Source organism: Neofelis nebulosa, chromosome 2 (assembly GCF_028018385.1).
Source record: "Neofelis nebulosa isolate mNeoNeb1 chromosome 2, mNeoNeb1.pri, whole genome shotgun sequence".
Lineage (NCBI taxonomy): Eukaryota > Metazoa > Chordata > Mammalia > Carnivora > Felidae > Neofelis > Neofelis nebulosa.
This window is the reverse complement of record NC_080783.1, coordinates 67644107-67668448: the sequence shown is the minus strand read 5'-3', so window position 1 is coordinate 67668448 and position 24342 is coordinate 67644107. Positions and strand designations below refer to the sequence as shown.

The window sequence follows — 24342 nt, the reverse complement described above, 5'->3', positions numbered from 1 at the left end:
CAGAGAGGGAGAGACAAACACACACAGAATCTGAAGCAGGCTCTGAGCTGTCATCACAGAGCCCAATGTGAGGCTCAAACCCACAAACCGTGAGGTCATGTCCTGGGCCGAAGTTGGATGCTTAATTGACTGAGGCACCAGGCACCCCTAAGCAGGAAGCTTTCTTGCCTGTGGTTTTACATGTTGCCATGAGCACCTAAAGATGAACTTGTAGTTACTTTTCATTTCAGATTTTGTGTTTCATGAGGCTGTCTCCCTCCAACCCATTCTTTATACCAGCCTCCATGTAGCTATAATCAGAGGAGAAAAGAATTGAAAATACTAACAATCCCATGCCACATACATGCTGTTCAATAGTAATCTTTTCTCCTTTATAAAAGGAGATCTATTTTCAGAATAGACCTGCAGTGAATGGTAAAACCCAAATCAATTAGTAAAGGCATGCTAGCAAAGCTTTTTCCAGATTGTAAAAGAGAAAACTTTACATCATAAATGCAAAAAGGAAGAGAGAGACAGAGAGTGCACACATGTACTAGGGCAGACTAGTACTTTTATAGACACTCATGCAATTCTCCGTTAAACTCAGATGACTTTATAAATAAGTATGTAATTTCTAAAATTGTAGGAACTGAACTGCATGGAAACATCATTTGGCATTCTTGAAGTTGACAAACAAGAATAATAAACAAGTCTAATGTCATAAGTGTGGTTTCAACCTGAATATTACAGTGTATTTAAAGTCCACCCCAGTGTTTAACCTAGCTCTCACCTGGAATGACTGAAATTGTTTTCAGGGCTCGAAGAACTCTGAATGTTCTCAGTGCTGAGACATTGCCCAGGTCCACGAACTCTGTCACATATCTGTAATAGGGAGTTCACACACAACATAATAATACACAAGAAAAGTTGGAGATAAAAGGAGCCTATCGTCTTACACCAGTTTCTTCTTACCTGGAATTACAGAAATAGTTTTCAGAGCTTTCAAGACTCTGAAAGTTTGAAGGGCTGAAACATTGCCTAGGCTTACAAATTCTGTTACATACCTGTAGAATTAAATCAGAGTTACTGATAATTTTGGCAAAGTTTATTCCAAATAAAGAATGAAAGCTGGGTTTGGCATATAGAGCCTCTTGACTTTAACAAATGGAATTGCTACAGAACTCAGAGTGCCTCAGTGGCAGGCTTCTTTATTTCAATGTAATTTTCACGAATATGAACAAGTTTGTTTATAAAAGTAATCAAAATACAGTTGAAGGTGTTAGAGTCAATGAATAACTTCATTTTGATGATGTGGAAGACTCTATGACATGAAAGTAATTCTGTTTATTTGCTCATTTACCAGATATATTAACCTTGCAATATGTATTCTAATGTGTATTCTCAAAACATATGAGGCATATAGTTCATTTGGCTAATAAGAACACTCTACAATTAAAATATGTCACAACAATCTGGTTGATGCTACAACTATTTTCATTCCTTCGAGTTTAACAACTTTTCAAAAATACTCACGCCATCACGATGACACTGAAATCCAGCCAGTTCCATGGATCACGAAGGAATGTAAAATCTTCTAAGCAAAACCCTCTTGCCAAGATTTTTATAAGTGACTCAAAGGTGTAGATTCCAGTGAATGTGTACCTAGGAAAAGCATCCAAACAAAAATTAACAATTTCATTTGAGCTGTAAATATACATATTTTCAACAGGGCAAATCTTATCCTTTTGTGGTTTTTAATTTGCTAAAATCTTGTTTCTTATTTCCACTTACAAAGACTTGACTAGTTTAATTAATCTTACAAGCCTGAGTGAAGGGTTAAACTGAAGAGATAATATCTTCTCCCAAAGAATCTGATCTTGTTTAAATATTTAGATTTTTAGAATAATAGTTTCATGTGTTTTATGCATAATGATCCAGCTTGGCCCTCTAGAGCAACGCTGTTTGACTAAAATATCATACAAGCTGCATATGTTGTTTGGAAATTTTTAGTAGCCAAATAAAAAAGTAAGAAAAAACAAGTGAATTTAATCTTCATATTATATTTTATTTCAACCAATATATCTGAAACACTATTATTCTAACAATTAAGACTAGACAAATTTCAGGTTTCACATGTGGCTAGCGTTTCCCTCATTAGACAATACAGCTCTAGAGGTAAAATTTCTTGGATTTGTTTATTTATAATAAAATATTTCATTCAAATTTATTAATGAGTAGAATTATTTTTAGGAATATATCACATGTCTAATCTAGAAAATATGCTTCCCCTTTTTAAGAGTCAGGCATAGGCTTGTAAAACTGTCTCTCTCTCTATGTGTATATATATATGTGTATATATATATATATATATATATATATATATACACACATATATATGTATGTGTATATATGTGTGTGTATATATATAAGAAAATTTTCAATTTATTAGTATTTTATGTATGTGCATTTACACAATTACCAAAATTCACAGATAAACAAAATTTCTGATTCTAACCTTGCATCAGCTACTATTTCTATACAATTGGGACACATCATTTAAATATGCTTAAATTCAAATTTCAGCCTCCAAAATGGTGAAAGATTTTCCATTTACTGTTTGATACAGTGCATTTTTAGCTCTCTCTCCTTTGAGTGTTGACAATATTAAGTTATTTATGTTTCTTCCAAAAATAGTTGAGAAAGAATACTTGTTTTTCAATATTGTGTTCTTTTAAAAAAGTACGATTTACGATTACCCCTTCAGATTAATTCACCCAAGTGACAAAGATTTGACTTACTTATATTAAAAACAATTATATTTGCCTGCCTACTAGTATTGTATATGTGAATAACGTTAGGGGAGTTATTTTTGCATTGTTTTCTGCAGAAATTTCTCTCAGAGAAAGGAACAAAGAAATAAGAGAAAAATGTATGCAGAGATCTTCATATCAGGTTTTCCTAAGAATATTCCTCCTCCCTTTTAAAATAATTCAGCTTAGTTTTTGAGGAATAAGTGTAATTGCTATATTTACTTATGAAGTAGCTGACCTTATTAGGAAAAGGTATACTTTACAACGCCACGCTTATATTTACTTGTGTTTTAGTTTGGATCTTTGCACATTACACATAACCACCATGACATTTCTGTTCGAAGATAGCTGCCTTGTAAAAAGCCATCAGAGACAGCTCAATGTGTGCTTTATTTATCACATTAATGGTTAATGTCCTATGGTCTATGCTTAGGCAATTCTAAGTTTTCTGCAGATTTACTAGGGGTAAGATGAAAGTTCCTACTCCTATCCCTGTTTTTTAGAAAAGTAAGAAAATTTGTGACATTTGGAGTATATAGTGAGTGTTGATAGCTATTCAAGGAAGAGAGTCCCAGAGCTTAACATCTGAGATAGAGCTTTGCACAGAACAGGTGTTCAGAAGTACCTATTAGCAAACTAGATTGAACAGGGAAGTGAGAATCAAGGGTACCTTGATCTTTCTTGGCTCTGCCCCTACTAGACTCTAATCATGCTGTTGATTCTGTCCATGTCACCGAGGTTTTCTCCCATAATTATGACGTCTATAGACCCGCCTCCCTTTCGTAACATGAGCTCACTATACAGTATGGTTCTCAGCCTATTCTGTGTGTGTCACCTCTTTGTACAGAGACTGTTTATGCTACCAGTGTCCTGTTTTCATGTCAGAACTGAGTTATCTTCTTTTTGCTTTGGACTCTGTTAGCTTTGTTTTGTTGGCTGTAACCACTGATTTTGCTTGTTTTCCTGCCTCTTTACTGTCAAATGAGTAGGGATAAATGATCAGGAAACTTGTGCAAAGTTTTCTCACTGACTGATGAAGTCAAAAACTTTGTGGGGGTAAGACTATTTTCATAATGGATATAGTCATCTCTAAAAAATGACTTTAAAACGAGAGACCTGGGGCACCTGGGTGGCTCGGTCAGTTAAGCGTCTGACTTCGGCCCAGGTCATGATCCCACATTTTGTGGGTTTGAGCCTCGTGTCGGGCTCTGTGCTGACCGGCTCAGAGCCTGGAGCCTGCTTCAGATGCTGTGTCTCCCTCTGTCTCTACCCCTCCCTCACTCTGTCTCTCGGTCTCCCAAAAATAAATAAACATTAAAAAAATTAAATAAATAAATTAAAAAATAAATAAATAAATAAATAAAATAAAACGAGAGACCTGCATAGTCAAGTAATAATATTCAAGTGTCCTCTTTGCCTATCTTTTAATAATGTTTTACAGATAAATGAGATTTACACAGGTTTAAATGCTTCAGTAATTTCTGCTAGGAAAAGTACATACAGAATAGTTTTATATAGGTATGTCCATTTGTTAACCCACAGATGATAAATGATAACTAAAAATTCTGTTAAATTGCTTGCTCAATATAAGAACTGGATTCTTTCCTAAAATGATTTCTAGGGAGCATTTCCAAGCTACTACCAAGGAGAAAAAAAAGTCTTTAATGTGTTAGATCACTGACAAATGATGGCTTAGAATAGTGCATTAAATCCTCAAAGAAGCCTACAAAGGCAGAAATAGAAGTGGCAATGTTTGTCATAATAATTTATCTCCTATTGGGTATTATTTTTAAAAATATGACAACAAAAAGAACATACTAAAAACTTCTTTTCACTAAACCTGATCATTGTATTATACCATACATAAATAGCCTACATACCCTAAACACCTTCTGTTTCACTAATTAATGCGTTTCTTTGTCATGAATAATCTCATATGTGACTGATAACTTAGGGAATAACGTTGTTATTATGATGCAAAAATTGTGTTAGTTAATGCAAAATTTTCCCCATATTGATGTTTTGAATCAATTAGTGGCATCTTTTTCGTCATACTTAAATAGAACATCCTTAGCATTAAAAGAAGACATTAATACTAATGCAGAAAATTGACCTAAGAGCCTTCTTCAGTGCAAGCAGAGGCTAGTTTTACATGCCCCAAAACTATTGTGCTTACACCTTTCCCTTTGTATTAAAATAATGAATCAAATGTTTAATTTGAAGACATGATAGAAATGTCCCCAGGGTCTTCATCTTAAAAGAAAAAGGACAAGGCCTGGGGTCTGAGACTGCAAAGGAGTTGTTGGCTATGACTTTGGGTACAAACATCTACAGACGTTTAACTAGGCCAGTATTTTTTTATTGGGATTGTTACTGCTTTTATTAGTGTTCTAATCACAAAATCTCATAAGTTTGAATGATCTGCTCTTAATCATGTTTTCCCCTTAAGCCCTATTATTTTTTTTGAGCTCTGATTTTGTAGAGACATTTTGTTTCTTTTATGGAAGACATCTATGGTGTTTTAGCACACATGCTGTGTCTAAATAAACTACATATCTGACTGTAACTAAACATCTAAGCTACTTTCCTAAATATAATGATATATAACCATGATACCTAATATAATATATAATGCTAAACACCTAAATTTGTTTTATGAAAATATAGCAATAATAGTAATACACTAGAATACAATAATTTTATTCATATTACTCAGATGGTCATTGTTTTTTATCTAAAATACATAACTATACTTTTATGCTAAATGACTGGTTTAGTACAGCTAATTGTACAGCTCAATGACTGGTTTAGTCCAGCTAATGTGTACTATTTATAACCTTTCTTAAACAGGTACTGTCATGAATTTGTTGGGAAAAAATACTTACCTTATAGAAGAAAAACTCCCCTAAAGAACTTCCCTTTTCTTCTTTCATGTTATGGAAATAACTTTTTCTTAGAAGCTTTTAGCCTGACTCCAAAAAGTGGGAAACTTAAGTCAGACCATAATCATAAGGAGACTGTGAGAGAATTTGATTGTGCATTTCTCATTCCAAGAAGTCATTCCTACTTACTCTACATTCTTCGTCCAGTCTGGAGGGTTACTCAAGGTCATAAATACACAGTTGGTCAAAATAGTGCACATGATAAGCATGCTGAATAATGTAGATTATAGTTAAGGAATAAATGCTAGTATATTATCACGGCCATTTACAAATGATCAAATACCAAAAAAAAAATCATCAACAAAGTTACCTGTGAAATTAGTCTTACTTATTTGTTTTAAAGCAATGGCAAAAATCATAGTAATAAAGTATTAAAATAAAATAAGAAGAAATTGTAAAGCCTGTCATACATCCTGAGTCTACTCCTTTTCATTTTTCTCACAAAACCGAATTTAATAGAGATATGTATTTGAAGCAATGGGAATTTTACATCCCAAGCAATTATGTGAAATAGAACTGCAAGGAGAAATGACTGTTCTTTACTAAGTTCACAGTAAAAAAGTATAAGAAGTCTGACTTTGATTATATCTGAAGTTGTACTTCAGATTGTACTTCAGATATAATTTAAAGTCACCACTAACTGACAAAATGTTAATGGGTACAATATAAAAACCCTAGGAATGTATAGCCCAGTATATTCAACAATGACACTGATTGAACATTCTACTGTAATTAGGTACTCTTAATCATCTTATTAGTCTCATTCTTTTAGTGTTTATAACATAAGAATAAAGGAATACATCATTTTTTGCTGGTAAGTTAATATTGTTTTCTAATTTTTGATTTCACTCTAGACCTGTGGGGGGACTTCATAGGTCATGTAGTTATCTTCCTGTATCTAGTCCACACCATACCAAAACAGATATAGTATTTTGAAAACTTCCTGAGAATTAGCTGTAATTAATTTCTCTTAAGATCTCAATCAGACTTCACTCTAAGGAAAATTATGATTATTTGGGGGTAAATCTTTTATTTAAAAATATAAATACTTTCTAATATGAATCCATAGAATGAAAATAATTCAAATGAACCTCAAAAAATTATCAGTCCTGTCTGTCCTGTCTCTAGGTTAATCAGTCTTTTGTCTCTCTTTTAGTTTTTAGAAGGCCATTTTGAATCTGTCTATGTAAAATGCCCATTCTTGATTAAAGAGCCAAATGTGAGATAGGAAACCATTAAAATCCTAGAGGAAAACATAGGCAGTGATCTCTTTGACATCCGCTGGAGCAGTGTCTTACAAGATATGCCTCCTGAGGCAAGGCAAACAAAAGCAAAACTAAACTATTGGTACTTGATCAAAATGAAATACTTCTGCATAGTGAAGGAAATAATCAACAAAACTAAAAGGCAACCTATGGAATAGATTATATTTGCAAATGACACATTGGATAAAGGGTTAGTATCCAACATCTATAATGAAATTATCAAACTCAACACTCAAAAAACAAATAATCCAATTTAAAAAATGGGCAGAAGACAAGAATAGACATTTTTTTCCAAAAAAGACATCCAGATGGCTAACAGACACATGAAAAGACTCTCAACATCACTCATCATCAGGGAAATACAAATCAAAACTCCAATGAGATATCACCTCACACCTGTCAGAATGGCTAAAATTAACAATACAAGAAACCACAGGTGTTGGCAAGGATGTGGAGAAAGGGGAACCCTCTTACACTGTTGGTAAGAATGCAAAGTGGTACAGCCACTCTGGAAAACAGTATGGAGGTTCTGCAAAAGAACTCTCCTAGAGTAAGAGTAGAACTACCCTACAATCCAGTAATTGCGTTCCTAGGTATTTACCCAAAGGACACAAAAAATATAATGGGAAGGGATACATACACCCCAATATTATCTACAATGGCCAAATTGTGGAAAGAGCCCAAATGTTCATCAACTGATGAGTGGATATAGAAGTGTGGTGTGTATATATACATAGACATACACATGTACATGTACATATACATATACACACACATAATGGAATATTTCTCAGCCATAAAAAAGAATGAAATCTTGCTATTTGCAATGATGTGGATGGAACTAGAGAATATTATGCTAAGTGAAATAAGTCAGCCAGAGAAAGACAAATACCATATAATTCCAGTCATGTGTGGAATTTAAGAAACAAAACTATCATGGGGCTAAAAGAGACAAACCAAGAAACAGACTCTTAACCTACAGAGAAAAACTATTGGTTACCATAGAGGAGGTGGGTAGGGGAATGGGTTAAACAGGTGATGGGGATTAAGGCGTGCACTTGTGATGAGCACCAGGTGTTATATGGAAGCATTGAATCACTAAATTGTACACCTGATACTAAAATTACACTGTATGTTAACTAACTGGAATTTAAATAAAAATCAATGCCCATTCTTGAACACAGCCTCTGAATACCTATTTTATCATTACCTATTTGAGAATACTTTTGAAGTCCACAGCTATTCTGTCCTTTTTTGTGTACTTTTTGACTATCATTGTAAGTAGTCTTAAATTCAGTGATATTTAAATATATACTATCAGATATATAGGCACATAGTAGTTTAACAAATATTTAGTGAAGGAGGATGGACAGACCCAGGTGCTGAAGATATAGAACCAGTTAGGGCATAAAAGTTTGAACATTGGTAATACAGATCATGTTTCTTTAGCAGTGGTTATGTATGGTCTAATTGAGGTTAATAAAAGTGTGAAGTAGCTTTGCTGTTATTCCTTCTACACAGTGCGTTTCATTTACACATTTATTATCATCATTCATTTTTTTACTTCTAGAATCGTAGTAGTAATTCTATGCTAATCTTTTTATAAATAGCAGAAAATCAATGAGAACAGGTTAAATAACAATGTCACCATTAATCTCAAAATAATTATATATATATAACATATGAAGGAATATATATAAAATATAAATATATAAAATATATTCATATACATATGAATGACATTTTCTTTAAAATCAACCGTAGGCATTCAGTCACATGAAAAGGATATGAATGTACCAAAATCTTAATAGCAATTTTCCTAACAGGGTTTAGCGGAGTTAAAATATACAAGGCAGAGGTGGCACTGAATCGGAAAATTGCCTTCCCTTTATTCAATACTATAAAAGTCTGAAAAAGAAAATATGAAAAAAAAGTCACTAGATTAGACATGTGGTTTATTTGGAGAGTTTACACACATGAAGAACTTTTTACCTGATTTGTTTGTTCAAACCTGTTTGTTTAAACAAGTTGGTATATCATAACTATAAACACATTATATGTTTCTCCCTTAAATTAATATATAGCTACAAGTAAACATATGATTTACTACTACCTAATTTGTCTCTAAGGTTTCAACTTTCTGATACAAACTAATGATCCTACACAGAATTTTTTTTTTTTTATCAAGTTGTAACTTTACAGATTCCAACTTTATTTAAAGCTTACCATCTGTCTCCAGCTTTGGTAACTTTTCAGATTATTCTGTACATATTGCTACTAAAATAATCTTTTATTTTAATTATTTCAAGTCTTTGAACTCTAAAGCTTATGAAGCCTTTGTATTTTCCCTGTGGTAGTTGTCCTATTTTAAGATGTTTAAACAGGCTGAATAACCTGGTTTTGCTGATTCTATAGATCTGCTGGTAATACTGAGAAGGGACAGCTGCATAGAGAATTAGGCTTAAAGACATCATTTCAAAGGGCATTCCATAGCTAAAATCCTATGACTTGAAACCTATAATCATCAACTTAGCATTTAAGCTATGCTACCCGGTGATTACCTACCACATCTCTCTAAGATCATTTACTTTTTACCACCAAGGCATCTCTGCTCCAACCAAATCAGTCCACTTGTCAATCCCGCTCACAGCCTGTCAGCTTCTCCTTCTGATTCTGGAAATGAGTGTCATAAAATCCTAGAGGAAGGAGGTACCTGTGAGGTCATCTAATACAAACTCCCCCCATTTGGGGTCTGTAACAAGCCTGTCAGTGAGGTCCCATCCACTATTATTTCAAAGGTTCTTAGTCCTGTCTGCATATTAGAATCTCCGTAGGTGATTTTAAAATTGCCAATATTTGAGTTCTACTCAAAACCAAATGAATCAGAATTTCTAAAGGATGGGCATAGACATGGGATTTTTTTAAGTTTCCTCAGGCAATTCTAATATGCAGCCAGGGTTGAAAAGCCCTACCCTCAGAAAATGTCCTCAGCTATCAAAGTCACCTCCTTCATCATGTCTTTCCAGATAAATCACTGCCTTCTGATGCCTCCCTAATTGTTTCCCTTTACCAGTAAGTCTTAGTGTATTAATTTGCACACATTGGCATGTTGCTTGTAATTATAGTCAAGTAGCAGTTTACATGTAGGGTTCATTCCACTGAGGACTAGTTAGAAGTTGTTATAAACTATTGAGCATAAGAAGCCTGTAATCTACTTTTTCTCCATTTTTCCCCACAGTATTTAATAGTGTGGTTTGTACATAAATACTTGTTTTAATTAAATGCAGGCTTACCTTTAAGATGTCATTTACCTTTAAGACATCTATATATCCATTTGCTTAATAATATGTTTTTACTCTTTAAGAGCTGTATCCCATACAATCATGTTCACTGACAACACGGTAGTGTTTGAATAGGTAGAGAGAAATATTTATATTGTGAGTATTAAAGGCAAAGAAAACAATTTCTGTGTACATTGCCCTTTTGTATTCAAAACCATGGAGTCAAGCATTACCTAACCAACCATTTTCCATGAACTGCAATCTATAAATTTGAACAATTGTATAAGAAGGACAAGGAAACTTCTTTCTAGCATTGAGATCATCCACACAGGACAGTGGACATTGAGAAAACTGCCTTTCAAGCACAAATGCATTAAAGGATTTTCTTGATTTTACAGGATTAGGTTATTTACATTTCAAACAATCTAGATCTATTTAGACATTCAATAACATGTAGAGTTCACCATAATTTAAAGTGCATTTACTTATGCTTTTGAGAAACAATTGCCATGAAAAAACAGTTAACACTTGTAACATTAGGAGGGGAGTTTATTTTGAAAATCTCCAAAAACAGAGTGACAGGAATGAACTGTCCCTTTAAACATGGAATCCTCTGCTCCCCTGAAAGATTAGCCTCTGTGGTAGTAACGGGATTAAAAATGACATGCCAAGGGCATCTTCAGTGAATTTACAGGTTCTGGAACACAGCAGGCCTTAAGGACACAATTTCAGTTTATTTCTGGGGGAACAACACCTGGTATAAAACCTGAGTTCTGAGAAATGAAGAATAAAATACTACTATCCTATATAGTGAAATAATTACAAGGAAGACGTTTGAAATTTGGGGCTCTGATGTTATTGAGAGATGTAGCTAAACTGAAAATTATTTGAGTGACAGATAATTGGAAGAGGAGTAGATAGTGTCAACTCCAGAATCTGGTCTGCAAGTAATGATAAATAATGATGTGGCTAAAAGACAATTACTGCATATTGCCACTAAGATGATGAAGGTTAAATAGCTGAAAGCGCGTCAAACCGGTTATTGTTCACTCTGGAATGCTACTTGCTTTTTCAGAGATAAATATACATCATATAGGTTCACTAAAATTTTTACTACTTGAGGCAAGAGTAAGCTTTCCATCTCTAAGTAGGACCACTTCAATCAGAGAATTCAAAAAGTTATACAAGCAGTTTTTAACATTATCTTTCATTTTATCAATAAATACCATATACAGCTTTGCTTAGTACTTAAGAGCTCTGACTGCTGGTTCAATCCCAGAATCGACCTCTTATGGAGTATAACTTGGGCAAAGTTACGTAACCCCTCTGGGGTTAACCCATGTGTAACGCTTAACACTAACACTTAACCCATGTGTAAAATGAGGCCAATGGTACCTGCCTTGTTGGTTCTTGAATAATAAATGAATTCTGCCACCTAAACACCCAAACAGTGCCTGAAATCCACACCTATTTTGTCTGAGCACATTATTAGCTATCATTATTATCACTGTCACTATTCTTAAGTTATTACCTGGCCAACTTAAATACCATTAAAATGCATTGTGATGTGGCTCATCTGATTATCTGATTAAATTAGGCATGCAAAATATATCATTAATTAATGGCAACAAACTGTTACATAATGCTTTACGATTTTAAAATGCCTTTCACCTGCATTATTCATATAGTTAACATAAACTTCATACCATATTCTTAAATTCCAGAACTTCTCCATTAGCTTTTTACATTAGCTTCGTTTATCCTAACAATCACGAACTACCATCTTTTTCAATAGCATCACCTAAGTCTTCATTTTTCTAGATACTTCATAAAGAAAAGCAGTGCACCCACAGTAAAGAGTAAATAGATGTCTCCTGAGATGGGTCATGGCCACCATGAATAAATCAAGGTCCAAATCTGGTTCTCAGACAGGGAGGCAGTAAGAACTGACTTTGTTAGCACACAGAGAACAATTCTGTTTCTTGGCAGCAGACTCACATTAACCAAGCTTAAGAGCATGACATACAAAATCAGAATGCAAATCTATTTATTTACAACAAGATTTATTTCTGTCACGTGGACTGAAATAATTGTAATGGCATAACCAGCATACTCTTTCCTTTCAAGCAGATCTATGGGAAGACAAATTCTAGTAAGAAGGTTCTTTGCTGAGTCAACTTAAGTCAACTTAATCAAATGCAGAATGTTTAATGCCTCCTCTGTTCAGTAGCCTCGTGTAGCCCCTCTGCAATGAAATGGACTTGATTTCAGGAGGAAAATGCTTTCAGATCTGTCTGCCTTGAAAAATGCCAGTGTTTGTCTCTGTTATTTTCCCCATCCTTTAATCTTACCAATTTCCTTCCTTAAGAACACTTCCTTTCTTTAAGTAGCAAATACTTTAAACCATGTCAGAGTAAGCATTCCCCTGTCTCTTGAAGATATCTTTTAAAATACATACTTTGAATCAGTAATTTTAAGGACAATTTTATTATAGTTTCTTGGGGGATGCCTCACTTATCATTGTGTATAATAATACAGTAACTAAATTTCAAATTTTTCTTTAGTGCTTCTGTAGTAAAGTTCTGGAATAAATTACTTTTAAAAATATATGAATCTGTATTGAATGCCACCTTTCATGAGACTAATTTCAAAGGAAAAAGAAGGGCCATGCTTAGCTATTTAAATTTGTTTGATGATTTATAGAAAACATTTTAAAACTTGCTACTCAAAGTGTGGCCCATGCATTAGCAGCAAGAATCTCACTCGAGGACTTATTAGAGATGTAGATCTCTAGACTCCTCTCAGACCTGTGGAGTCAGAATCTATATCTTAACCGGATCCTCAGATAATGTGTATAAACATGCAAGTTTGAGAAACCCTTCTTTAGAGCAATAGGGCTAGCTCCACGATTGGATGGTTAACTGCCAGGCTCTTTAACATCACTGATCTTCTCTGTTTAAATTGTGTACTGCTTAGAGAATGCAATTTCCTTAGCCATTCCTTTTAAAAGGACTGTCTCTAATTAATAAAGGTGTTTAAAACCTTTTTAAATCCACAAACCATCAATTCATGGTGATATCTATTTATCTTTATTTTCTACACATACCTGTTTTTATTCTTATGAATGTGAAATATAAATTGTGGTTATAAAATGCCAAAATACCCAATTACATCATGCAGAATCTATAATCTATTAAAAAATATTTACTATAAACTCTGCAAAGCTGGTTATCTTCAAAAACTAGTTAATTCTGACAGAATTTTGTGGTTATTATAGCTTTAGGAAGGCATAGTCATAACTTGATTTAAATCATATGTAGATAGAGAAAACTTGAGTATTTTGTTTTTGTCTTCTGTTTTTGACATTTTTTTCACGGACTGATGTTTTAACAATAAGTAATTATGACTGTGCTTGTCAATGTATTCTCTTCCTATAGGAGGATGCTAAATAAAAATATTACCCTCTGGGGGTGCTTGTGTGGCTCAGTCGGTTAAGCGTCCAGCTTCAGCTCAGGTCATGGTCTCACCATTTGTGAGTTCAAGCCCCACATCAGGCTCGGCTCTGACAGCTCAGAGCCTGGAGCCTGCTTCAGATTCTGTGCCTCATTCTCTCTCTGCCCCCCCACCTCCACATGTGCTCTGTCTCTCTCTCTCACTCAAAAATAAATAACTGTAAAAAAAAAATTTAAAAATACCCTCTAGAGTACAAATCTATTGTGAGGAAACCTCAAGCTAATTAAAAACTAAAAACTAAGAAGTGCGTATGCCCACAACTCTTCTTTGGCATGGCTGTTCTTCTGTTCTCTACCACGTGCTTAAGTATGTCAGTAATAACAGATATTTTGCTTTGTTGGCGTCAGTTTTAATTCTGACCATCTCAGTTACTGTGAAATTGTAGAAATTGTTCGCCTCTCATATCTCTTCACTGTAGCCAAATCCTGACTTCATTTCTTGTAAATATTTCTGCTTATACTGTGCCTAAAAGTAAGTGGAAATAAAAAGTATAAAATCTCTAAAGGTAGAAAACTTCTGATGCAGTATGTGTATGAGCCAGGAAAAAGTATATTAAAGTTAAGTGTTTAATTGAAGACTTAACTTTGAAAATATCACTTAACTTTAAAATCAATAACATCAACACTCACCTTCTTACTGATATAGTACGGGTCCAGGTCCTCCAGAGGCTCTGACACCATCTCTGGAGGGATGTCTCCATAAATAAACGGAAGGTTCTTTCCAGCTTCCAAGTCACTGTTTGGCTTTGGTTTGTTCTCGTCATCATTGTCTTGTTCTCTCTTGGGCTTTTGGGCTTTCTCTTCTGCAGCACGTTTTTCGATAGCAGCAAGAGATTCTCTAGTAAAAAGGTGGAAGCTTTCAGGCCCCGGGGGTACCAGCAGTGCCTGTGCCATCTTTTCATCCTGCACATTTAATAACGTTTAGCTTCTTGCATAAGAATTGCCTGCCAAAAAAAAAAATGCATGAGAGGAAAGCCAGTGAATGAGACGGATTGAGAAAATCAACCAAGATGTCATTTAATGTTTCTTCTAGTAATTTTTTTGCTAGTATATTAATAAATGAACATTATTTTTGGTGAAAAGCTCTTTTCTTCTTCAATACGCATGTTGCTCTTTTCTGCATGTTGTTTCAGCATAAACATTTTACAGTGTCCCTTTGAGGATTCTTCTAGTAGCTTTTTAAAAGTATAAACATTAATAGTGCTTTTAGGGGCGCCTGGGTGGCTCAGCTGGTTAAGTGGCCGACTTCGGCTCAGGTCACGATCTCGCGGTCCGTGAGTTTGAGCCCCGCGTCGGGCTCTGTGCTGACCGCTCAGAGCCTGGAGCCTGTTTCAGATTCTGTGTCTCCCTCTCTCTCTGTCCCTCCCCTGTTCATGCTCTGTCTCTCTCTGTCTCAAAAATAAATAAACGTTAAAAAAAAAATTTAAAAAAAATAGTGCTTTTAGTGCTGCACTACAAATTTTAACCTGGAAGCTCATTATCCAATCTAATTTTCAATAAGCCAAGTATATAGGTCTGTCAAAGTCGGGTCAGAGACTTTTGAGCCAAAATATAGTATACATTTGGTGAAGAGAATAATGTGATTGATGCTTGTCAGTAAAACTACTTAAGGACCCATCATTTCTTTCCCTGCTCCTTTTATCACATCATACTGATTCCAAATAAAGAAACACAGTAGTATATGCCTGACTTATAAAATCTCAGGATAGGAAAAGAAGTTTTGCCTAATCCAACCACTGTTCTGGTTATCAGCATCATTATCATTGACCATGGGTTCTCCAAAGTTTGACCATCAGCAGCGACAGAGAAATCGAAACTTCTCTCTCAACTTTCACCTTGGATCCTTCTGAAGCATCTTCTGAGGCAAGGCGGAATATATTTCATTTTCTAGTCTGCTGTTATTCAATTATTCCAAGACACTTTTCAAATTCTTTCTGAATCTTCCATTTGATGTAGTACTTGGAAGCATGGACTATGGAGCTAGACTCTCTCTGTCCTTAACCCTGGCTCTGCCATTTATGAGCCACATGACTTTGCAAAATGTAAGCCCTCAGTTCTTCAGTCTCCACTTATAAAATGGGGAAGCTATGAGAAATGACCTCCCAGATTATGGTAACGAGTAAATGAATTAATTTACATTAAGTGTCTAGACTGTTCTGGAATTAGTCAGCGCTGTGTTGGTGTCAACCATCATAATCTAATTATCTTTCATTCCTTGTAGCTGTGTCCTCTGTTGTGGTTTCAAGCATCCTCACACTTCCAGGCATTTCCTTTAAGTGAGGTCCTGATTTGGTGGAACCACAACTGACCACAGAGCTCCAAGAGTGGACCAGGAAGTACAGGGCCATATTCACATGCCATGCAACTGGCTAGGATTAGAAAGGAGAAGAAAGCAGACATGTGGAGTGACCCTGATCAATTTTCCAGGGAAGGTTAAAAAAAATTCTGCTACAAGTGTGACAGAACGGTCAAAAATACTAGAAATCAGCTACATATATTGTGAAACATAAGTTAATAGCTATTTTATTTTGCATCATGTCAAAAATCACATTTAAAAAACCTAGAAAATAGAAACAATAAACAAATTTCAATGAGCACATCAGTCATCTTGTAAAACAATCTACAACCATGGCATTGGGGTAATCATCAGAGTCATCTGACATTTTTTCTAGCCCAACCACCTACCCCATTTCTGCCCCTGCATTTACTCTAGTCTCCATAGTCATTTATCCCTAAATGGCCTTCTAATTCTTAGCTGTTTGTGGCATGTATATACTGAGCTTACAGACAATAAGAAACTCTAGATCTTATAGTAACATAAGAAAAATGATATAGATTAAAAATGACTATAGATTATTACATATGTTTTTTGGGGGTTTATATCTGAATTCCTAGTGCCCTGGTCTGTTCTAATGAGTTAAGTATTTTTAATAGCTTTTTCTTTTCTTTTTTTTTAATGTTTATTTATTTTTGAGAGAGAGAGAGAGAGAGGGAGACACAGAATCCGAAGGAGGCTCCAGGCTCTGAGCTATTAGCACAGAGCACAACACAAGGCTTGAACCCACAGACCGTGAGATGATGGCCTGAGCCAAAGTCGGACACTCAGGCACCCCAATAGCTGTGTCCTTTCATTTAACTAGTATTTATAATATGACATTGTTATATTTTCTGCTACTATGAAGGTATATTCTAAGTAAGTTAAAAAAAATATCAGATGTCAAAAGCTGTGCCATTTTCCTTACTAGTTCTGAAAAAGAATTTCTGGTTTGTGGTGGGACTGGGCTTTTTTGTTTTGTTTTGTTTGCCATCGAGTAGCATATGAATTAGAAATTTTGAGAATAGTCATTCTATTTTAGTCAAAAATTAATCACCTGTTTATTTTGTGCCTTCTAACTTCACGACACATGGCACAAAGTAGAATTAAAGTTTTTTTGCCGTTTTATGTTCATTTTGACCTACACATGGCCAGTCCAGTGCTAAGCTGTTATAGAATAATCATCTTAATACTTTTGAATGTGGAAGGAGTTTGTGCATTAACTGCAAGCCTTAAATACCCAGAGATGTGTAATCCATCTATCTCTCATCACCTTTCATGAACTAAATGGATAAGATGTTTACCAAGTGCTAAATGAAAATGAAACAGCATGACAAAGATATCTTAAGACATTTCTGTGAAGCATGGCTGCTTTCTTAGGGAAGAAGAAAGTTTACTATTGTATTTGAGAGGTTAGTTAAACTAATTTTCGTTTCTTTATTAACAATGGAATGAAAAGCATGCAGCAGTTAGAATCCTGAGTTCTGGGTCTGTACTGAGCCTAACAATTTGTTTATGACATTTAACTTCCCTTAACCTCACTGTCATTGAAACACTTTACCATATATGTGGCAACACTTTGCCACAAAGAAATAACCACTTATACTCATTTAATTGAGTTCCTAGGTTTTAAAATGAAATTAGGTTAAAAATATCTAACGTGGAGGGGCGCCTGGGTGGCTCAGTCGGTTGAGCTTCTGACTTCAGCTCAGGTCACGATCTGACTGTCCGTGAGTTCGAGCCCACGTCGGACTCTTTGCTGACAGCTTGGAGCCTGGAGCCTGTTTCAGATTCTGTGCCTCCCTCTCTCTTTGACCTTCCCCCATTCATGCTCTGTCTCTCTCTGTCTCAAAAATAAGTAAACATTAAAATTTTTAAAAAATATCTAATGTAGAAATATTTCAATAATCTGTACAGATTACTTTGATTTCTCTGAGATGACATGGAACAGGGTACCATCACAAAATCGTAAACACATATTTAAACAAATTATTCTTTACCTTCCTGTTTGCAAGGACTAGCACAACGAATGTGAGTCTTGGCCAAAAGAAAGTAACAAAGTCTCTTTGAAACTGCCACACTATTGTTTCTAAATCCTGAGAACATAGATCAGTTCCAGACTCAAGGCTTTTCCTTGAGTAGGGTTTGCCCAATATTTGGATAGGTTGAGACATTAAAAATCATAGCGAGGGGAGATTCCTTCTCATGGCTTCTCCTGCAGCTTTGCTGTTTAGAAACCTCTCATAGTTCTAAAGCAGTTCGATTTTAAGTTTTTATCCTCTTCCCTCTTGTTCTTTGTGAGCCAATTATATAGACCTCTTACATAATTTTACATTTCCATTAGAGCAGACTTTTAAAAATTAATTCCTACTGATGCCTTGGTGTGGGATATATATTATTAATGAATATATGTGCATTATAATTTATTAAAATATATCAAATTTAATATGCCAAATTTTCTCTAGAACTGTCCTTGCAAGGACAAAAAAGATTAAAAAAAAAAAAAAAAAGACCTGAGGAGATGATCTCTTTGACTAAAAACCAAAGTGTGTGTGTGAATGTGTGTGAGTAAACCAAATGCATCTCTGTTAATCAATAAAAATACTGTAGTTTCCAAAATCCTATTCTAGGGATGGACCACAGAATTTATAGCCTGGAAGGATTAGGATCATTTATGCAAGAAATATTTATTGAGAGACTACTATGTGTCAACACTATGTTTGGACTAGGCACCCATGGTTCTTACTCTTAAGAAGCTGATAGTCCAGGGGAGCCTGGGTGGCTCAGTCGGTTGAGCATCTGACTTCAGGTCAGATCATGATCTCGCCTTGGTGAGTTTGAGCCCTGCATTGGGCTCTGTGCTGACAGCTCAGAGCCTGGAGCCTGCTTCAGATTCTGTGTCTCCCTCTCTCTCTGCCCTTCCCCCACTCATTCTCTGTTTCTCTGTCTCAAAAATAAATAAACATAAAAAAAAGCTGACAGTCCAGTGTGAGAGATGTTTACACAAATAATTATAATACCATTGTACATATATGACTGGTTATTGTCTGAGCTCCATAAATGGGAGCAATTTATTCTGCCCAGGCAAGGGTGAGGAGGCTTATGGTTCAGAGAAGTTTTCCTGAGAAAGTTTTATGGACTAATTGTGATTTGACCAACTGGCATGGTGGTGGTAGTTGGAGGAAAGTTGGTAGCAAGACAAATCAGTAGAGATAGTATGTGAATGGGCCCAGAAATAAGAAAAAGCAGGGAGAGCTTTGGAAGAACTAAGAAGTTCATTACTAAGAAGAAGTTCATTACTAAGAACTAAGAAGTTCATAGAGACCAACCTGCTCAAAAGAAAGTGGTTAGAGCAAGGCTGAAACGCTGGCAGGATATAAATCACAAAAGGTCTTGTACAGCATGCTGAGGTAAACCATGGATGGGGAGTGATGGGATTGATTTGAAGATTAGAAAGATAGTGGCAGGATAAAGGACAGACAGGTGGGGGTGATCCTAGAACAATGGTTTTCAAACATTTTGATTTCAGGATCCTTTTTTTTTTAGGTTTATTTATTTATTTTGAGAGAGAGACAGAGCACAAGTGGGGAGGAAAAGAGAGAGAGAAAGAGAGAGAGAGGGAGAGAGAGAGAAAGAGAGAGAGAATCCCAAGGAGGCTCCACACTGTCAAGTTTACGGCCCGATGAGGGGCTCAGACTCACAAACCAAGAGATAATAACCTGAGCCAAAATCAAGAGTCAGAGGCTTAACCAACTGAGCCATGCAGGCGCTCCCTTTTAGACTCCTAAAATTATTGATGATATCGGGGCACCTGGGTGGCTCAGTCGGCTGAGCATCTGACGTCAGCTCAGGTCATGATCTTGGGGTTGATGAGTTTGAGCCCCGCGTTGGGCTCTATGCTGATAGCTTGGAGTCTGGAGCCTATTTCGGATTCTGTGCCTCCCTCTCTCCCTGACCCTCCCCCACTAGCATTCTGTCTCTTTCTCTCTGAAAAATAAATAAACATTAAAAAAAATTACTGATGATATCAAAGAGCTTTTGTTTATGTGGGGCTTATCTATTCATATTTATCATATTAAAAATTAAGATTTAAAAACTTTTATTAACTTAATAATGACAAGCCCTTGTGTGTTTACATACAAAACACATTTTTAATAAAAATAACTATGCTATCCCAGATGAAAAAAAAATTGGTGTGAGAAAAAGGAATTTATTTTTTTATTTTATTAAAAAAAATTTTTTTAATGTCTATTTTTATTTTTGAGAGAGAGAGAGAGATTCAGAGAAAGAAGGAGATACAGAATCTGAAGCAGGCTCCAGGCTCTGAGCTGTCAGCACAGAGTCCGACATGGGGCTCGAACCCACGAACCATGAGATCATGACCTGAGCTGAAGTCGGACACTTAACCGACTGAGCCACCAAGGTGCCCCAGGAATTTATTTTAAGTTTGGGCAAATCTCTTTACTGTCTGGAATACAACCAGATTCTCCTATCTGCTTCTAGGTTCAGTCTGCTGAGATATGTTGTTTTGATTGAAGTAGATGAAGAAAATCCTCATAATAAATATATATGTAGCTGGAAAAATGAGTTTTTTAATTGTTTTTTTCAGGCTGTTTTGAATATTCTTTGATCCACACCAAAACTCTACAAATAATAATTGCTTGAATTAGTTTCAATGTGAAATCTGCAACTGTATCAGGAATTATTTACTGATCTTGCCTTTTGGATGGATTCTGTAGCATGTATGGATCATTTGGAAAATATTGGCACACTGGTAGGCAGATTTCCCAAAATTTGGCAAATTTCATTAAATAACATTCAAAAGTCACGTTCGTTAATGTCACCATTGATCTCATGAGAAAAGTCATAATGTATTGGGAGGCTGTCTAGTTCGCAGTGGCAGGTAAAAGTTTTCCACAATTCCAATTTCCACTTGAAAGCTCCAGTTTTAACACTGACAACAAATGCTGTCATTTGCTTTTCCTGAAGTGACAGCCTTTTCCTTTGTTCATTTTTTAGAAAATATCTGCTAAATATCCGAGTCTGAATAACCATAGTTTGTCACTTCTTCTTTCAAGTGAAAATGGTGTTCCATGAAAAAAAGAAAAAGTGGTTTATTCAGCTTCTGATTCACACAGTCACACAAATGCTTTTCCTTGAGACAACCATGGCAGTTCAATATGCAGCAGAAATGCTCTATGTATTTTTTTCCAGTTTCATCATACAGAATACTAAAAGCACATGTCCCTTAGGTCAAGATTTAATAAAATTAATAATATTTCCTGCTTCATCAAAGTTGTTCTTATGTGAACTGGTACTTTTTGCTTACTGAAAGTGTGTGGGAGTGAAAATGTCAAAACTTGTCCTACAGTTTGATGCTGCTGCTTTGCTCCCTGCTAAGACATTAGCACTTTCACTCCATGACTTTTGCGCTATCAGTGAAAAAGGCAAAGGTCATCTTGGTATTACTGTTCGGAAAATAGTTGGACCTCACTGCCCCCCTGAAAGGGACTGGGGAACCCCCAGTTGTCTGCAAACCACCCTTTGAGAACTGCCCTAGAAGGAAACAGTTGGGCACCAGGAATCTAAAGAAGAGGGCAAGAGAATATGACTACAGCTGTACTATTTAAGGGCCTACAGTCAGAACTGTATTCAAGCCCTGGCTCTGCGACTTTCTAGCAGTTTGACCTTGGGCAATTTGTTTTATCCTTTATAATCTTCAGTTTCCCTGTCTGCATAATAAAGATAATGATAGCAATAATAGCACATATTTCCTAGAGCTAATGTGACATTAAATAAGAAAAAGCCCCTAGAGGGTGAACACCATGCTTGGAAGATAGTAGACCATCAAAAAGTTAGAGAGAAAACAAACCATGGCCAGAGGACTGTATTTAATGCAAAATTAGGAGAGAGAAAATCAATGAGATTTTATGATGTTTTGATATGAGGATTGAAGAAGCGTTATGAGGTTAAACTCAATCCCAGATTGGTTTAAACCACAAGTTGTCATTAACCCAACAGAAAAGCGGAAAGGGTTTGTAGGGCATGATAATAAATTCTGTTTGGGATTTATTTAGGTTGAGATGCCTGTTAGACAGCTGGGTATGTAATTAAAATATGGGTCTGAGAATCAGGAAAGCCGTCTGGGCTGAGAAAATGTTGATTAAGGAATCACTGGTTGAAACTGAAGATAAGAATATGCATTACACTGTCTAGAAAAAATCAGAAGATCAAAGGTAGGACTCTTGTGACTACCAGTTTTTAAGGAAAGGAAAATTAGACAGTGAAGTCAGAACAGTTACATAGATGCCAAAGGAGGAATTTTGAAGATGCTAATTAAAAGGCGTATATTGGATTTGACAATTAGTCAAATAATTCATTTAAAATGAATGAACAACAGGCACAGAGAAGCTAAGTAACCTTCACTGAAACGTCTACTGACAACACAAATTGTTGTTCTGAGGCAAAACATTTTCCACACATTCTATTCTTGACTGACTTTTCCTATTACAGTTGACATTTTTATCTTGAATCTTACTATTGTGTGATTTGATTTTAAAGATCTAAGCTATATGTAAATAACTGCATAAAAATACATTTATGTAGTTCGATTCAGTTTTCCAGGCTCACATATGTGTATGCTGTGATACTAACATAAGCTTCTGAAACTCTGTGAAACCAAAAAATATGAATACAAAGCTACTATTTGTTAATGAATCAGAATCTGAGGAAAAGGGCATAGCAAACAGTTGGGATATGCTGTGGCATTACTGAGGCAAAGACAAAAGTATTTTTTCTCCATTACTCATATAGCCTGGGAGTTCTTACCTTGACTAATTTCCAGAATAGCAGCTGGAAAATTGCACTGGTCTATAACCTGTTAATATCAATAGTTTCTCTTTCCCTTTGTAGGGATTTTTATGATTATGTTACAGACCAAAATCAATTAGTTCTGGTCTGTTCCCATGGAGACAAAATTATGTCAGAGGCTGTAAATTTGCCATCTTCAAGGATGGAAAGCTGTATCATACAACTTGAAAGATTACAGGGGAAAAAATCCACAGTGTATTTTTATGTCCTTGATGATGAGACAGCAAATTGTTGGGGAAAGATTGTGTCCACTGCTGAGGAAAAGATGCTGTGTTTTCTTGTTATCAGTGAGAAACTATTATAGAAGGGCATAATCTAAAAGACAAAATGGAGCTGACTACCCTTCCTTTGAATAAAGTTATTAACATTTTCTAAAGGGCTTTTCACTTTGGGATAGTAATTATCTAGTATTTACTGTATTTTCAGGCCACGTATGTGACAAAGAAAATAATGATTTTTTAAAGGCATATGCAGAGCATTTGGCACATTATAATAATAACCACTGGGCATTCTCCAAGGCAGAATTAAATGTTATTTTCTGTATTTCAGAAGATCTTTGAAATAACATCTGGTTGGTATGCTTACCTAACTAGGTGGCTTTGAGAATTAAACGATAATAGACAAAACTCTGTTAAACTGTTACTATATCTCAGGTACTCTGTCATATAATTTATATACATTAACTCACTTAATCTTATGAGGTTTAATCGTTTAATTTTATTTAACCTTGTTATTCCCATTTTAGAGATCAAAAAACCTAGGTGCAAGTAGGTTGGATAATCTGCCCAAGCTGTAAAAGTGGTGAGTCAAGAAGAAGGTTTTGAATCAATATAGTTCAGGAAATAGCCTGGGCCCCAAAATGGGATTTTTAGTTCACGTGTTCTGAAATTGAATTAGGATAAGTCTGCTACCTTACTGGGAGGTTACTACGTATATAGCCCCATGTTAGGAATGGAGTGGTGCAATCTAAGAAATAGAGCAATATAGTCCTCACCTTTGTTTTTAATGTAGAAGATAAACAGGAATGAATTAATAACAAGCATAAAACTCACATCTAATGAATACATACTGACATATTTTAAGCACCTTAGAGTTATTTGAAGATAAATTAAAGGCCTAGGCTAGCTTCTTATATATCATTACCTCTTGCTCTCATTGTGGTGTCAAGGAATGATGCAGTACTCTTGTCTGAATTAAACCGACTGAGAAAGTAACTCTACAGCAAGGATATCACTATTATATGGCCAAATATAGATGAAATTTAGACTTTTTCTACCACTGTTCCCTTCCTGTTAGCTAAACTCATGATTGTCCACAAATAAATGCTATTTATTGATTTGCTAACTGTTTTAATAAGAGGATCTATTTC

General features: G+C 35.4%; 1 protein-coding gene across 4 annotated transcripts in view; it reads right to left on the bottom strand.

Annotated features, from left to right (window-relative positions):
- The window catches only part of LOC131503612 (sodium channel protein type 3 subunit alpha), a 114877-nt gene that overhangs the window by 69072 nt on the left and 21463 nt on the right, over positions 1 to 24342 (bottom strand). For 3 of the 4 annotated variants that reach the window (XM_058715085.1, XM_058715086.1, XM_058715087.1), the window contains exons 1-3: positions 5861 to 5966; positions 1513 to 1641; positions 770 to 861 (exon numbers count right to left, since the gene is read on the bottom strand). In XM_058715085.1, the coding sequence (XP_058571068.1) occupies positions 770 to 861; positions 1513 to 1641; positions 5861 to 5940 (301 nt within the window). In that variant the 5' untranslated portion in view covers positions 5941 to 5966. Of the gene's footprint in view, positions 1 to 769; positions 862 to 1512; positions 1642 to 5860; positions 5967 to 8785; positions 8905 to 14419; positions 14734 to 24342 lie in introns of those variants that run through there. The other variant, XM_058715089.1, reaches the window with a different exon arrangement.